At 41.8% G+C, this 17904-nt stretch overlaps 1 protein-coding gene across 1 annotated transcript; it reads right to left on the bottom strand.

Moving 5' to 3' along the window:
* Nucleotides 1-228: 228 nt before the first annotated feature.
* Nucleotides 229-10480, bottom strand: LOC146375559 (serine/threonine-protein phosphatase 6 catalytic subunit). Its single transcript, XM_084946467.1, has 7 exons — nt 10357-10480; nt 6856-6951; nt 6649-6714; nt 6395-6536; nt 3297-3376; nt 2045-2254; nt 229-1262 (listed from the first exon to the last, which is right to left on the bottom strand). Exons 1-7 carry the CDS (start codon nt 10429-10431, stop codon nt 1014-1016), a joined length of 918 nt encoding a protein of 305 aa, XP_084802593.1. The 5' UTR covers nt 10432-10480; the 3' UTR covers nt 229-1013.
* Nucleotides 10481-17904: the final 7424 nt, after the last annotated feature.

Below are 17904 nucleotides of genomic sequence, written 5' to 3'. Positions count from 1 at the left end.
ATTTAGAGATCTGATGCTGTCTGCGTACGGTGTCCATCTCCCACGCGTGTGATCATTAAAATCATCGTTTGACTCAACCCGGCCGGACCAGTGTTGTTATTGTGGTTTTTCCTCTTGTATCCATCCCCAATATTTGAATCCGTAACAGCATGAAACTCAAAATGCTGTAACTTTTACAACACCTGTGTGTTCATGCACTCAGTATAAAATGAATTGTAACACAGTGCCTGCGTTTTGGTTTTTCTTTTACTTAAATAAATGACACTTGCGTTTCACAATATCCAGGATATACCATAAATAGCACTAATACCAAAGATGTTAAGCTCATGAGTACAGATGAACTGAGAGGTCATTCTTGGCTCTTCTTCCAAGCAGCAACATTAAATCAGAATTTTTTGGACTTCTTTATTTAAAGCAACACACAGAAAAAAATATAATTACAAGATTGCTGAAAGTTTGGGTACCATGGATTTAACAATACTGATATTTCCAACAAGATAGGAAAGAATACATTTGATTTAATACATCAACTCTCTGGTTTACATATTTATTCATTTATGATATCACATGAGGAGGACACCTCTTTTGAAACTTGGTTGGACAGATACAACGTTTCCGTTTGTGCAGTGCGTTCTCCTCTGACACGCAGCTGTATTTACATAAGAAACTACAATAGAAGAGTCTTTAGGACACTGCGCACAGTTTGCTTAGCAGTGACAACTTATGTTGATTTATAAATATGAATATTTTACAGGGGTTAGCCAACTTACTTCTTTTCTGTTACACACCAGCAGTGTGACACTGCTCAGCAAGCCTCCTTTGCTGTACTGATTTAAGCTGCAGAATAATGGTATTGAATGCACAGAGTGGGAGTAGCAATTGACAGTTGGCACCAAAAATGCACTGTAGATACTCTAAATGTATTAAATGTATATGGGCTCTCAAGTGCTGATGCAGCTGTCCCCGTCAGCACTGTGCACTGCACAAATGCCTGTGTTTGAGCTTTAACCTGCTTACAGGAAATAAGGTGTTGTTGTTCGGGGCGGGATGACTCTTTCAGAGTCGGGCACTGCTCTGAACAGTTTGGGCTCTCTCGTGTTAGCGTCTTTGAAGACCATGATGGAGGCTATGTTGCCACAGCGGTAGCAGTAGTTGGGAGCTGACCACACAGTTACCAGCTTCTCATCGAACATGAACTTGTAGCCCTCATGGACGAGTTGATGAGCCCTGCAGATCAGCTTCAGGTTGTTGATGTGGACGAACTGCAGTTTTTTTAAAGAAAGAAATGAGAGAAGAAAAGGAGGAAAAAAATGATTACAATCCCAAAACAAGGCTGCAGTAATCCTGTGCTGCTGCCATGAACTAATTCAAGTGAGAAGTTGATTTTGCAAGGGGAATTTCTCCAAACACTGCAATTGTGTCATAGTAAGAGAGGTCGAAGGAGTTACTGAAAAATGTTATTTAGAAAAAAAATCTGTTTTTACACCTATACAAACAGGTAAACAGTGTTTCACTTCAGCTGTTCACATGATATCGCTCTCCTCATGTTCACTACATCATTTACATAAAGTTGAATTTAACGCGTCTCTGGCACGCTGTTAGTTTTAAGTACTTCAAATACAGGAGTACATGTTCATCCAGCTACGGTGGCCTGCTGATACACCAAGTCTGGATCCCAGTTAACCTCAGACTGGTCACAGTTTGTGTCAGCAGAGTCCCGTGGCTTTGAAGAGGCCAAGGGTGACAGCTCATTATGAATAAAGTTAGCAGCTGACCATACTGCTGTGGATCAGCTTGATCTCTGCCATCTGTAAGGGGAAGGGAGTATGGGTAAAGCGTAGCTTGGGGCCTGCTACAGTTTGAATGTAGCAAGAGGATAAAATCGTAATGAGTTCATACAGATGGGAATCTGACTCCAGCTGTGGCAATAGTAATCGACTGCATGTTTTCACAGCTATCATTTTACACCTAAAAACACATTTTCATGTAGCAGGACATTTATTACATCAATATCATCAAAAGTAATCAAGTATAACAAACCAACCTCATTTGTGACCTTGGCACCAAAAAGCCAACCAGCTCCTCTGGGGCTGATGGCCCAGGTATCCACATCTTCAGGGTCTGACCACACCAAATCACAAAAAGCTCCTTTGTGAGGGATTTCCTGGTTCCGCTCAATGGTTCGAATTTGGTCCAGGGTCTTTATGTCTGGAGAGAGGCCTCCATGGACACACAGGATTTGCTCGTCCATCAGCTGAAAGAAAACAAGCCAAGAAGAACAGTTTGGAATCACAGATGCATTATAGGGTCATACTTCTGAGACTTTACACGAGCACAGAATAACGTGCGAGCCAGTGTTCGCCGTCATGTGGCGCAAACAGGCGCCACATGAAGCACCCAAACACAAGAATTTAACATTTCAACTACTCAAGTTGAAGAGTTGCAGTTCTGACATGGTGCACCGTGACATGGAGAGCAACCGTGTGTGACAGGCCGACTTCCATCGAGTGTTTAGAGAGCGACCAGAGTGCTGCGAGCTGTGCGTAGCTGCACTTTACACGGACATCAAAGATAAAGACATTTTTTAAAAAGTTGTGAAATACTAAACCTGGTTACTTAGGTCTCACAGTGACTAAGGGATGGGTGATTTTCAGAGTTTAAAAGACTCCTTGGTGGTTAACGACAGCAAAGTATGAACTACCACGTCATCAGGAAGGTGACACTGTTGGCTAAGAAAAACGTTCTCAGCAGAACATTCGCAAACATTTGCTGTTTGATCTTTTTCTAAAGTTGGGTTGCTAGCCCCTTCCCTTCCTGTCGATGCTGTAAAAGATGAGATGGCCTCACGCTATCATGCTTCTTTGTCTTTGACCAAGTGCTCTGAGTTTTCACCCCTGGTTTCATGTTTTGTTTTGCATTGCCTCTCTTGTCTGTCTTAGTTTAATCTAGCGTTTCACTGTATCTTCATCTCTCTGTTAGGCGTTTCCCTGGTTTGTTGCTTCATGTTTTATTTTGACAGTCTGTCTCTGGTCCATTTGATGTAGTTTTGCTTCTTTTGTCTCACTGTCTGACTTGTTTCAGCCGTGGTCTGCACCTCTAACCTCTCCCTTTGGTATCTTGTGATAACTGCTGGTGCACATCATTTTAGTGTGCACAGCTGCTGATGCAGACTTTTTGGCTTCACTTCTGGAGAGCTGTCATTCCCTACATACAATCACTTTGAAAGCATAAGCAGCTGTAATGTACCTGGAAAGATGTAATAACAGTACAAATTACATTAACAGTGTAATACTCACAGCTGCAACTGTTAACATGTCAAAGACTTTGGTGCAATAACGCCAGGCATTAGCATTCCCATACTTGGTCTGGCACTCATCTGTAAGAATAAAAGAGAGCTGAGTGGTACAGAAGCAAAGTCATCTGTTGATTTCATTCTTCTTCTGCTTCTTTTTCTACTGTTTTTACTTCGTTTTGTTTAAACATGTTTTTATATTAGACAAAGAGTTTTTAAATAACAATTTCATTTATTAAGAGAAAAAGCTAACTAACCCTGTGTGTGTGTGTGTGTGTGTGTGTGTGTGTGTGTGTGTGTGTGTGTGTGTGTGTGTGTGTGTGTGTGTGTGTGTGTGTGTGAGAGAGACAGAGAGATATAACTAGCAATGAGACCTTAAAGTTGGGAATTCTGGCCCACCATTCTCTGCATAGTTGTTTTTTCATCAAGCCATAATGAACATCCTACCCAAGGTTACGCAGAAGCACCTCAGTCTGATTCCAGTAAAGTCTCAGTAAGCCTCTCCGAAACCTTATTTGTTATTTCTGAGCCATTCAGAGGTGGACTTGTCGGTGATGAGACAGCTTAAGGCCACGAAGTGATAGCAGACATTCTCCTTCAGGTTTTTTTTCTTGTTTTTTTCAGATTTTGGTGAAGAGCAGAATTCAAGGTTCATTCAAGTACGGCAAGTCGTCCGGCCCCTGAAGCAGCAAAGCAGCCCAAGACCATCACACTGGACTGTTGGTGTGATGTTGTCTATTATAAAATGCTGTTAGTTTTACATCAGATTAAACAACAAGATGAAAACCTTCCAGAAATCACACATGATTCCAAACATTTTTTACAAATAAGTAACTGCAAAGTGGGGTGTGTGTAATTATTCAGCCCCCTTTGGTCTGAGTGCAGTCAGCTGCCCATAGACGTTGCCTGATGAGTGCTAATGACTAAATAGAGAGCACCTGTGTGTAATCTAATGTCAGTACAAATACAGCTGCTGTGACGGCCTCAGAGGTTGTCTAAGAGAATATTGGGAGCAACAACAGCATGAAGTCCAAAGAACACAGCAGACAGGTCAGGGATAAAGTTACTGAGAAATTTAAAGCAGGCTTAGGCTACAAAAAGATTTCCCAAGCCTTGAACATCCACGGAGCACTGTTCAAGCCATCATTCAGAAATGGAAGGAGTACGGCACAACTGTAAACCTACCAAGACAAGGCCGTCCACCTAAAGTCACAGGCCGAACAAGGAGAGATCAGAAATGCAGCCAAGAGGCCCATGGTGACTCTGGACGAGCTGCAGAGATCTACAGCTCAGGTGGGGGAATCTGTCCATAGGACAACTATTAGTGGTGCACTGCACAAAGTTGGCCTTTATGGAAGAGTGGCAAGAAGAAAGCCATTGTTAACAGAAAACCATAAGAAGTCCCGTTTGCAGTTTGCCACAAGCCATGTGGGGACACAGCAAACATGTGGAAGAAGCTGCTCTGGTCAGATGAGACCAACATGGAACTTTTTGGCCAAAATGCAAAACACTATGTGTGGTGGAAAACTAACACTGCACATCACTCTGAACACACCATCCCCACTGTCAGATATGGTGGTGGCAGCATCATGCTCTGGGGGGGCTTCTCTTCAGCAGGGACGGGGAAGCTGGTCAGAGTTGATGGGAAGATGGATGGAGCCAAATACAGGGCAGTCTTGGAAGAAAACCTCTTGGAGTCTGCAAAAGACTTGAGACTGGGGCGGAGGTTCACCTTCCAGCAGGACAACCACCCTAAACATAAAGCCTGGGCAACAATGGAAAAGGTTTAGAACAAAACATATCCATGTGTTAGAATGGCCCAGTCAAAGTCCAGATCTAAATCCAATCCAGAATCTGTGGCAAGGTCTGAAAACTGCTGTTCACAAACGCTGCCCATCTAATCTGACTGAGCTGGAGCTGTTTTACAAAGAAGAATGAGCAAAGATTTCAGTCTGTAGATGTGCAAAGCTGGTAGAGACAGACCCTAAAAGACTGGCAGCTGGAACTGCAGCAAAAGGTGGTTCTACAAAGTATTGACTCAGGGGCTGAATAATTACACACACCCCACTTTGCAGTTATTTATTTGTAAAAAATGTTTGGAATCATGTCTGATTTTCGTTCCACTTCTCACGTGTGCACCACTTTGTGTTTGTCTTTCACGTGGAATTCCAACAAAATTGATTCATGTTTGTGGCTGTAATGTGACAAAATGTGGGAAAGTTCAAGGGGGCCCAATACTTTTCAAGCCACTGTATTTATACAGCACCAAATCACAACAATGGTTGCCTCAAGGTGCTATATAAATAAAATTGAACTGAATTTTACCCAAAAGTCCTGAGGAGCACCAAGATCAGGGCAAATGTGAGACAAGCTGTTGTGTTCTTTCTGGTCAGCAATGGTTTGTGCCTTGGATGCCATTTCTGCAAAATCTCTTTTCACTGCAGAATTTTATTACTGTTGTATCATGCACACTGAGCTAAACTGAGGCGAGTGAGGCCTGCAGTTCTGTAGATGATGCTGTGGGTTCTTTTGTGACCTCCTGGTCATTGATGTGCTCTTGGAGTAATTTTGGGAGGCCTGCCACTGTTCACCACTGAAGTTTTCTCAATTTGTGGATAATAGTGCTCGTGGTTTGCCTTAGTTTGCTTTGTAACCATTTCCAGTCTGACGTCAGCCTGGAATCAGGCCTGGGTGTGACTGTACTCACCTTTCCATAAAGGTGGATAATAATAAGAGAGCAATGACTTTTTCACACAGGGACAGGTACGTTTGGATTGTCAATAAATAAAACCAGTTTAACAATTGGGTTGTCTTTGTCTAATATAAACATTAGCTTGATCTTAAACACTTTAGTGTGACAAATATGCAAAAATATTATGTCAGGAAGGGAGAAAAATGCTTTTTCAAAGTACTGTGCATGTCATATCAACTAAATATTGTGAAAAACAGCTTTGAAAAAATATTTTGTTTTTTGTTTTATTTTTTTGGTCCTATTTCAACACAATGTATTTGTTAGTTCTATATTATAATTATTTCATTTGTTGTTTTCCAAAGTAAAAAAAAAGGGGCTGCTCCTCATCAGCTCTGTGAATCAAAACTCACCATAAAAGCCGTAAACTTGGGTGATCTGCCTGCTCTCATGGTTTCCACGTAGAAGAGTGATGCGGTCAGGCCATTTGGCCTTCAGCACTAGCAGATAGGTGAACGTCTCCAAGCTGTAATACCCTCGGTCGACGAAGTCACCCTACAGATGACGGAGGTATATTACAGACACTGTGCCAACATACCTGTTAAACAGAACCAATTAAGAAAGCTGCTTCTAAAAATGTGTTCCAAACTTAATAAAAGAAACAAACCATGAAGATGTAATTTGTGTCTGGAACCTGGCCACCAGTTCGGAAGAGTTCACAAAGATCATAAAACTAGAACACAGACAGAGACACTCGGGTATTTATTTAAAACCCAGACCAACATTAAAAAAGGTGAAAACTATGTTAAGAGTCAGTGTACAAATGTTGCTTAGAAACATCAGTGATCAGGGTGTTTTGAGACTCCATTTTTACCTGTCCATGTATGTCCCCACACACTGTTACAGGAGTGGAGACGGGCTGCACGTTGGACTCCTCCAGCAGAAGATCACACACGTAGTCACATAACCTCTGTACAGATCACAGCATAAAAGACAGAAAACATAAGCCACTCACTGTTTGTAAATAAGACCAATTTAATAATAGAAGTATGAATCTAAAGCATTTCCTAAGCGACTGGGAAGTTCAACTACAGGGAGTGCAGAATTATTAGGCAAATGAGTATTTTGTCCACATCATCCTCTTCATGCATGTTGTCTTACTCCAAGCTGTATAGGCTCGAAAGCCTACTACCAATTAAGCATATTAGGAGATGTGCATCTCTGTAATGAGAAGGGGTGTGGTCTAATGACATCAACACCCTATATCAGGTGTGCATAATTATTAGGCAACTTACTTTCCTTTGGCAAAACGGGTCAAAAGAAGGACTTGACAGGTCAGAAAAGTCAAAAATAGTGAGATATCTTGCAGAGGGATGCAGCAGTCTCAAAATTGCAAAGCTTCTGAAGCGTGATCATCGAACAATCAAGCGTTTCATTCAAAATAGTCAACAGGGTCGCAAGAAGCGTGTGGAAAAACCAAGGCGCAAAATAACTGCCCATGAACTGAGAAAAGTCAAGCGTGCAGCTGCCAAGATGCCACTTGCCACCAGTTTGGCCATATTTCAGAGCTGCAACATCACTGGAGTGCCCAAAAGCACAAGGTGTGCAATACTCAGAGACATGGCCAAGGTAAGAAAGGCTGAAAGACGACCACCACTGAACAAGACACACAAGCTGAAACGTCAAGACTGGGCCAAGAAATATCTCAAGACTGATTTTTCTAAGGTTTTATGGACTGATGAAATGAGAGTGAGTCTTGATGGGCCAGATGGATGGGCCCGTGGCTGGATTGGTAAAGGGCAGAGAGCTCCAGTCCGACTCAGACGCCAGCAAGGTGGAGGTGGAGTACTGGTTTGGGCTGGTATCATCAAAGATGAGCTTGTGGGGCCTTTTCGGGTTGAGGATGGAGTCAAGCTCAACTCCCAGTCCTACTGCCAGTTTCTGGAAGACACCTTCTTCAAGCAGTGGTACAGGAAGAAGTCTGCATCCTTCAAGAAAAACATGATTTTCATGCAGGACAATGCTCCATCACACGCGTCCAAGTACTCCACAGCGTGGCTGGCAAGAAAGGGTATAAAAGAAGAAAAACTAATGACATGGCCTCCTTGTTCACCTGATCTGAACCCCATTGAGAACCTGTGGTCCATCATCAAATGTGAGATTTACAAGGAGGGAAAACAGTACACCTCTCTGAACAGTGTCTGGGAGGCTGTGGTTGCTGCTGCACGCAATGTTGATGGTGAACAGATCAAAACACTGACAGAATCCATGGATGGCAGGCTTTTGAGTGTCCTTGCAAAGAAAGGTGGCTATATTGGTCGCTGATTTGTTTTTGTTTTGTTTTTGAATGTCAGAAATGTATATTTGTGAATGTGGAGATGTTATATTGGTTTCACTGGTAAAAATAAATCATTGAAATGGGTATATATTTGTTTTTTGTTAAGTTGCCTAATAATTATGCACAGTAATAGTCACCTGCACACACAGATATCCCCCTAAAATAGCTCAAACTAAAAACAAACTAAAAACTACTTCCAAAAACATTCAGCTTTGATATTAATGAGTTTTTTGGGTTCATTGAGAACATGGTTGTTGTTCAATAATAAAATTATTCCTCAAAAATACAACTTGCCTAATAATTCTGCACTCCCTGTACTTTCATTCTGCCTGAGCTCTGTTAACCAAGTGGTGTTCAAGAATAGTTCACCAAGCTTTTTGGCGCATGCTAATGCTCTTCCTTGGATATTTGCTGCTGTTTCAGTCACTGCTTTAATAATGTTGACATCTGGCCTCTAAGGAGGTAAATTGTAAATGGTCTGATTCTTTTTAGTGCTTTTCTTCTCTCCTGGAGGACTCAAAGTGCTCTATACAACATGCCACATTCACACAAGCACTTGCTTTTAAGTGCTTTCTAGCTACTATTTACACACGATCATACGCCGGTGGATGAAACTGGGGGTTAATATCTTGTCCAAGGATATTTGCAGATTAGGAGCAGCCAGGGATCGAACCACCAACCTTCCGATCAGTAGATGACCTGCTCTACCACCTGACCTACAGCCACCCAGGCCAGTCATAACTGATAGATGGAAAATCCACAGTGAAACACTAAGTGTAGCAATGTGCTGAGAATTGTTCACACTGAAAAATAAAGTTGTTGCCAATTACATGTTTACATCTAATGAGACGTGCTAATCAAATGTGTAATTTGTTCAAAAAAGTAACCAATGTCAAAATACAAACTCTGAAAGACCTTCAGAAAGCTTGGACAACTATTGCTCAAGACCACTTAAAATAAAATTACAAGAAAGACTAAAAAATAAATAAAAAAAACAGCACAGGAGATCATTCTTGTACTCGCTGAATCTCTCCCTGTAGAGGAGCAAATTTAACCAAAGAATTTCCTTAGGGATTAAGAAAGTATCCGGGTTCTGATTGTACTTGTGCGACTGAGCCTTTAGCTTGCTCTATATTAGAAGGTAGCTTGTCAAGCTAAATTCTTCCAGTGTTGTCTCATTTACAAGAGAGACCTGTTCCTGTTTTTCAGTTCAGCCAATCTGATGCACATTCGTGCAGCTAAATCTTCGGTTGGTGGGACATGAGATAAGCCGTATTGTTCACAGTATTGCCAGAGTATAATTGTGTATTTAATAAAATATTTATAATTTGTGTCCCCGTAACCTTTTAAGTATCATCATGTAAAGTATCGTGACACTACGCTGGATCGTGACGTGTCACCAAAAACGTATTTGTAGCCAGTCACTTACAGTAACTGAAAGACTGTCTCCTTTAAATTCAGATCTTGACAATAACTTTGAGTGCACATTAATTATTGTTTCCTTTCACAAACCGCTGATCAGCTTGACTAGTCTCCCGGTTTCACAATGACTTTCACCAACTAGAACAGCCATGAAACTGTCACTGGCTACTACGGGGGAGTGTAATTGAGTTTGAAAGGATGGGAAGGAGCGGTACTCTTGGTCACTGCAACTACTCTTAAAATCGTTTGAAACCAACCAAGACTGAGTACAGCTTTACACCGGTGAGAAAAACCCAGCGGTCAGCCCATATGATAACAGCTAGTAGCATCGGCTCACTGCTGATATTGTGGTACCTTCAGAAAAATAACAATCCCTCAGGCCACTGTCGCTCCTGCTCCCATACCATCTCAGAGGATGTTACTAAACTTTAACTGTGCCATGACAGCTAAGATACATTATTATTTTACTGTCTGAGAGATTGAAATCAACAGACTAGCATCACTAGCTAGCTATAGCTAATTCTGCTATTCCAACAGACAGCAGGAGTGAGTGCGCCGTTATTATCAGCCCACAACACGGATTCAGCAGAAACACGTCAAGAAAGTCACATTTACCTTCAGATCGTTTTCTGGGAGGTATTTACACTGCTTTGCAATCTCTGCATATTTATCCAAATCTAGAGGCGCCATTGTACCCAGACAGTTATATACGTCACTTCCTGCAACACTTGCGAGGAGTGTTTTCCTCGCTAACGTCATTTCAAAGTCGTCACAAACCGAAATATGATATGACTGCAGCTCTCTTACTTTAAACCAGGGGTGTCAAACTCATTTGCACAGGGGGCCAAAACTCAAGGCACACTTTAGGTCGCGGGCCAAACAAGATAAACATTCATTGAACAAACTAAAACAATGTTTTTTTTAAAAAATATATAAATATGAATAAAAACGGACAGGAATATTATTCCAGAATAAATAAACTTAGAAAAAAATAAACTTTAACTTTAAATATTTTGCTCTCCATAAAATATATCCTGTCAAAATTATACAAGTTAGAAATATGAAAATGCTGCCAAAACCCCCAGAAAAAATACATGAAAATTGTGCGTCTAAGTAAATGCTAAAATAACAACAAATCAAAACAATGAGATTTTGTTGCTATTATGACAGTTTATAAAAAAATAAAATAAACTTAAAATATTTTGCTCTTCATAAAAATATCTCCTGATACAAATTGAAAATATAAACATGATGCAAAAAAAAAACCAAACTGGAAATATAAATAGAATTTCTGCTTTTCCGCAAAAGTAAAAAAAACAAACAGACAAAACAACAACAACAACAACAAATCATAACATTCAGTTTTCTTGGCTCTCATGCCACTTTGTCAGAGCCTGATGCTTGGCATCTTTTTTTGGCAACAAGTTCGTTTAAGTTTGGTGTGAGGTCTTTGTTGTAGAGATTCTCAGGATGGACTGCAGGTGTTCATCGGTGAGACGACTCCTGTGTGCTGTTTTGTTAATCTTCAACACTAAAAACAGCTTCTCACACAGATATGTGCTACCAAACATACACAAGGTTCGAGCCACATGTAGACGGAGCTGGGGCATTGCTTCAGGAATGGAACGAATAAACTGTGCCCTTCCCATTACACTGCAGCTCAGTCAGCTCCATCTGAATCTGCATGGGTGCAGTTTCCATGTCAACTGTAAATGGGTTGCGAAGCAGCTCAAAATTCTCTTTTTGCGCTTCAAAGTCACCAAAGCGCCGTGCGAACTCAGTGCGCAGTGCGCTCAGCTTATCAGCAAAGGAGCGCATTTGGGAACACTGTTGCGCTGACTTGGTTCAACATTACTTGGCAAAAGGGAAAGTGAGGCAAGTTGCACTGGTTCATTTGTGACTCCCATAAGAGCAGCTTCACTTGAAATGTCTTCACCGCATCATACATGCCATGTCCATGAACTGACAGGTTTCCTTGCTGAGCTCAAAAAGTCTATTGAGAACTTTTCCCCAACTCAGCCAACGGACCTCTGTATGATAAGGAATGTCGGCAAACGCTGAATCTATTTCCCACATAAAAGACTGAAATTGCTCGGATAAAATTTACGGTTTGCGTTACGGTGCTCATTACATGCTCCGTTTTTAAGACTTTACCACGCAGTGTTTCCTGGTGTATGATGCAGTGATATGCTGTTAACTCACCGGTGCAGTTCTCCTTAAGCTAGTCCACTTTTTTGTAAGTCCAACAAGTTTGTCCCAGGGCAGTTTCATGTTGGTTACACTTTGACATAGGTTTTAAAAAATGTCTTTTCCTGTCGTTGTGCCGTGCATCGATTTAATGCCCATATTTCCTCTCCACGGATTAAGATGGCCAGCTGTGCAATGTCTATCATGGCTTCACCTTGGCAAGTGCCACTCTCATGTCATTTTCACAGCAAAGTCTGTTCCTTTTCTTCGTTTTTATGTCCAGCATCCTCGAAAAGGATTGCTCACAAAGATATGTTGTAACAAATGGTATAAAAAAAAAATCCAGGGCTTTCTTAGCAATAACTGGATACTCGTCCATTTGTCGACACCAAAACGTTGAGAGCGTTGTTGTTCTGAAGAGTTGCTGTTGAACCTAGCTCTGCTGAATTTCAATGATTTCGCCAAGGTATTCATCATTGACATCTGCTGTCTCAACAGCAAACGTGAACAGCTGTCTCACCCATGCTGGATATGACTCTTGTAGGGAAATATTTGTCGAGAGACTTTGCTTACAAGCTCATCTAAGTGTGTTGCAATTGTTTGCTTCAGTTCTGTGGATACAGAAATATCTCCGATTCCAGACACATCTTCGATCTTACTTACACAGTTGTCCAGAAGGGGGAAGTTTGCGAAGTAGTTGTTCTCTGTTTGTCGTTTCCATAACGCTAGCTTTTTTTGAAAAGCCATCAGGTGTTCTTCCACTTCTATGATATTGACTCTACCACCCTGCATCTGCTGATTAAGATGATTGAGAGCTGCGAATATATCAGCCATGTACCGTAAAATGAACTGAAGATTTTTGAAGCAATCTGCATGACAGTGTTGGTGCTCTTGCAAAAACAGGGCTAATTCCACACGCATGGCAAAAACACGATTCAGCACCTGTCCCCGGGATAACCACAGAACATTAGAATGGTACAGAAGTACCTCGAATTCAGAGCCCATTTCTTTACACAGCTCACTGAAGATGCGGAACCTCAGAGCACTATTTCACACATAGTTCACACATTCCACCACAGTTTTTAACACTTCTGCCATTTTTGGAGGCAAGGTTTTTGTTGCCAACGCATGCCTGTGCAAAATACAATGCGTCACCAGGATGTGTGGTGCATCGGCTTTTACTAGCACACCAAAACCAGAGTTTCTTCCCAGCATGACTGGAGCTCCATCTGTACAAACTGCAACCATATCCAATGAAAGATTGTTGTCTCTGAAGAAGTCATCCACAAGCTTCTTCACATCGGCTGCCTTAGTTGTTGTTGTTGTAAGAGGCTTGCAAAATAAAATCTTCTTTTATCACGTCATCTTTCACATAGTGCACAAAAACAGCAAGCTGGCTTAGATTAGCAGCGTCTGTGCTCTTATCAAGTTGAAGGCTGAATTTTGCCGGGCTTGAAATCAGATTGGCGACTACTTGAGCCAAGATGTCTTTACTCATGTCTTCTATTCTGTCGCTGATGGTGTCATTTGAAAGAGGAATTTGGGATAATTTACCTTCGGCCGCTGTTCCGAGTATCAGATTCGCCATCTTTAACGCAGCTGGTTTCACGAGTGTTTCACCAATGGTGTATGGCTTGCCCTACTTTGCGTTCAGGTAAGCAACTTCGTACGATGCTGTGAGGATCGGTTTGTTAACGGGTACAAATCCAAGAGCAGGCAGAGTGGGCCTTTCATTGAATCTGTCTCTCTTCACCTTGAATTCAGCAAGTGTTGTGCTCTTGTATTCCCCGTCTCCATGCAGCTTCAAGAAGTGTTCCTTTAGTTTTGCCAGTGCGAGACTAGAGTTGCTCAACTTGGCGTTGCAAAACGTGCAGATAGGACGCTCACTCCCATCACGTTCCGTGATACATGTGAATCCATATTGTACATATTCGTCCAACCACTTTCTTCTTTTGCCCAACATGGTTAGTATGGATTAAAACATTAACAAAAAAAATCACACGAAGTACTCCCATGACAGTCACACGTTGACTACTGAGCGCGCTAAATTCCCCACAGCACTGATTGGCCAAGCAGTGTAGCATGATCATCTGCAGCCAGTGATGGCAAAATGGGGCGGCCCCTAGGGTTCGGTCGAACCCAGGTTAAGAACCTCGGTTTTAAAAGCTTCTGAAATGTCCCGAGTCTCAAGTTCTGTTAACAGTAAATCCGATGGAATGAACTCATATTTAGAACAAGAACAGGGGAGTTTAGGTGTTTTAAATCCTAATGCTCAGACATTCAAACCTGTGTTACCAGAGCGACCCTGTCAGGGTGTTGATGAAAGTGATCATCAAGCGCAGCATGTATTGGATGTAAGGCCCAAGGTTAAAAATATTTCTCAGCCCAAGGTCGTTTTGTTGGAACAGTCAGAGACGAAGTTACATCAAGTATTTCCAGGTGCAGTTTTTACTACTCAGATAATGTCGCAGTCGAAGGCACAATCAAAACATCTTACACCTACAGCACAAGGTAGTGAGGGTCATGATCATCTAGTTACTGTTTTGAAGAAACAAAATGAAATTACAACTTTATTGGCTGAGCAGCAGTCTCTGTTTTTGCTACCAAGGCATGACATTCAGTTCTTTGATGGTGATCTTTTGCAATATCAACCCTTTATGAGAGTTTTTGAGCACATGGTAGAGAGTCAAGCTCGGAGTGCTAAGGATTGTTTATATTTTCTCGAGCAATACACCAGAGGCCATCCAGAGACGTGGTCAGAAGCTGTCAGTATATGCCTGCTGATTATGGATATGCTAAAGCTAAATCTTTGCTCCATGAAAACTTTGGCAATTCGTTGAAAATTGCTGCTGCCTACATTGAAAGGGTCAGTAAATGGCCACCTATAAAATCTGATGATGTGAAGGCTTTGCAGGAATATGGGTTTTTGTTAAGGCAATGTTGCAATGCAATGGGAGACGTTGAGTCCTTGCATGAGTTGGATGTCTCTGCTAATATGCAAGCAGTTATAAAAAAGTTGCCTTATAAGCTCAGGGATAAATGGAGGAATGCTGTGTGCGATCTGCAGGAGAGGTTTCAACACAAAGTGGTTTTTAGCGATATTGTTGAGTTTGTCGAAAGGCAAGTGAAGATCGTAAGTGACCCATTGTTTGGAGACATACAGGATCCTCCGACAGCCATCAGAAAAGAGGCGAGGAATGGTAAGTCTCAGTTTTACCCTAAGGCTAAGAGGAGTAATTTTGCTACTACGGTGGCCAAGGTGGAAGGGAAGATTGAGCCAGTGTTGAGGCGAGACAGTGGTTCAGTTGTGACCAAGGTTTGCTTGTTTTGTGGAGCAGGGCATATGTTGGATTTGTGTCCCTCATTTGAAAGAAAGTTGCACTGTGAAAGATTATCTTTTTTGAAAGAGAATGGTGTGTGTTTTAGTTGTCTGCGCATTGGGCACAGAAGCAAGGACTGTAGGAAACGTCTCTTGTGTGAAGTCTGTAATCAGAAACACCCCACACTCTTACATATCCACTCCAAGCAGAGGGAAAGTATTCAGTGCAAACTAAAGGAGAGGGAGAACCACCAGATGAAGGACCTTCGTGTGCTGTGCAAAGCAGTGGTGTTACTGGGGCCAGTGAGCAAAACAGTGCTCTCTCCATAATACCAGTTAGAGTGAAGTCCAAGAAAGGCAATCAGTCACTGATAACCTATGCTTTTCTAGATCCTGGGAGTTGAGTTTCATTTTGTACTGAAGGGCTCATGAATAGGCTGAATCTTTCAGGAAGGAAAACTGGCATTCTGTTGCGGACAATGAGTCAGGAGAAAATGGTCAGTTATGTTGTTTCAGATTTGGAAGTAGCTGGTTTGGATTTGGATCACTACTGTGACTTGCCTGACTTATTTACACAGAAAAGCATGCCTGTTCATCAATGCAGTATTCCCCGACAGAAAGATCTTGACAGATGGCCACATTTGCGCCATATTAAGATACTGGAGATAAATTCAGGGGTAGACCTGTTGATCGGGACCAATGTGCCAAAGGCTTTAGAGCCATGGGATGTTGTTAGAAGTCAGGATGGGGGTCCCTATGCAGTAAAAACTATGCTGGGTTGGACGGTGAATGGTCCTGTCAGAGAAGATTGTAAGACTGACATTTTTGATGTGAGTGTCAATAGGACTTCTGTGGCAAGACTGGATGAACTGTGGGAACGTCAAATGAAGGCTGATTTTCCAGAATGTATTCAGGATGAGCAGTTTGCTTTGTCTAGAGAAGATCAGCAGTTTATGAAGTCAGTGGTGGACTCTGTTAAGTTGGTTGATGGTCATTATACCATTGGTTTACCTTTTAGGTGGAATCAGGTAAAAATGCCAAATAATAGGAAGGCTGTCGAACAGCGAACTATGAGCCTTAAACGGAAGTTTATCAGCGATGGTTCATTTCATGTCGATTACACCAGTTTTATGGTGTAATCATATCCTTTGGATAATATTTCCAAAGGGTATGCAGAGAAGGTGCCTGCTGAAGAATTGGATCGCTGTGATGGAGGGTTGTGGTACATTCCACATCATGGGGTGCATTAAGTTGTCTTTGATTGTGGTGCTTCATTGCAGGGAGTGTCTCTGAATGGACAGCTTTTGCAAGGCCCAGTTCTTACTAGCTTGCTAGTTGGGGTCATACCTAGGTTCCGTAAAGAGCCTGTTGTGCTCATGGCAGATAATGAATCCATGTTTTATCAGGTAAGAGTACAAAGAGAAGACTCAGATCTGTTAAGGTTTCTGTGGTGGCCAGACGGAGATCATAGTCAGGATCTGGTGGAATACAGAATGAAAATACACCTGTTCGGAGCCACCTGATCCCCTAGTTGTACAAGTTTTGCCTTGAGGAAATGTGCAGAGGATAACAGAGATCAGTTCAGACTAGAAGTTGTCAACAATGTTCTACATAATGTTTATGTGGATGATTGCCTTACCTCTATTGGGTCTGAAGAGGAGGCAGTGTTGCTCCATTAAGAACTTGTTGCTCTTTGTGCTAAGGGAGGCTTTAAGCTCACCAAATTGATTAGAAACAGACGAGCAGTACTCGCTGCCATACCTCAGCAGGAACAATTCAAGGAGGTTAAGGACTTGGGTTTAGATAGTGACGTTTTGCCAGTAGAGAGAGCACTAGGTGTACAGTGGTGTATCCAATCGGATACATTCAAGTTTGAGATCACACTTAAAAACAAACCTCTCTCAAGGAGAGGGATATTGTCTCTTGTGAGCTCGATCAATGACCCATTGGGGTTTTTGGCACCTGTTGTGTTGTCTGCTAAGTTAATCATTCAGAAACTGTGCAGAAATCATTGGGGTTGGGATGATGTGTTGCCAGTTACTGTCGGACAAGAATGGACAGTTTGGCTGAATGATCTTTGCCTTGTTGCAGATTTTAAGGTTGACCGGTGCTTTAAACCTAACTTTGGAGATGTTGCTTCTGCTCGGTTACATCACTTCGCAGATGCAAGAGAGGAGGGTTATGGCACAGTCTAGGGCTGTTCGATATAACGATATATATCGGATGACGATATAAAAACGTCTATCGTTTCATTTTACGCTATTGTTTGTTTCGTGGTGTCGCAAAATAAACTCTTTACGGCAATATTTTTTCATCGTTTTGATGGTTACTGTAGTGGCTATATTAATTTCTTAAAGTTCTCTCTTTCTCTTATATTTTATATAGCCACACTACAGACAGACAAGCGCCTGTTTTTATGCGTTGTGGTTAGCAATAACGACGGTAAAACCATTGCGTGTCCGCTTGTTTATGTTCCACATAAACCTTTCACAATAAAGCTCAAGATCCTGTTGAGACTTTTCAAAATAAACTGAATCACGTGAAAGAGCAGATTATTTACGGATGAGAATTAAAAAAGAGCCGTCAGGTGCTAAAAAATAAACCTTAGACTCAAACGTTAGAACAGGCTTTTCCCTGCAGCACGCCGTGTAATAAAT

This window comes from Perissodus microlepis, chromosome 12 (assembly GCF_051167445.1).
Source record: "Perissodus microlepis isolate ML-2025 ecotype Zambia chromosome 12, ASM5116744v1, whole genome shotgun sequence".
Taxonomy (NCBI): domain Eukaryota; kingdom Metazoa; phylum Chordata; class Actinopteri; order Cichliformes; family Cichlidae; genus Perissodus; species Perissodus microlepis.
This window is presented reverse-complemented; position numbering and strand designations above follow the sequence as displayed.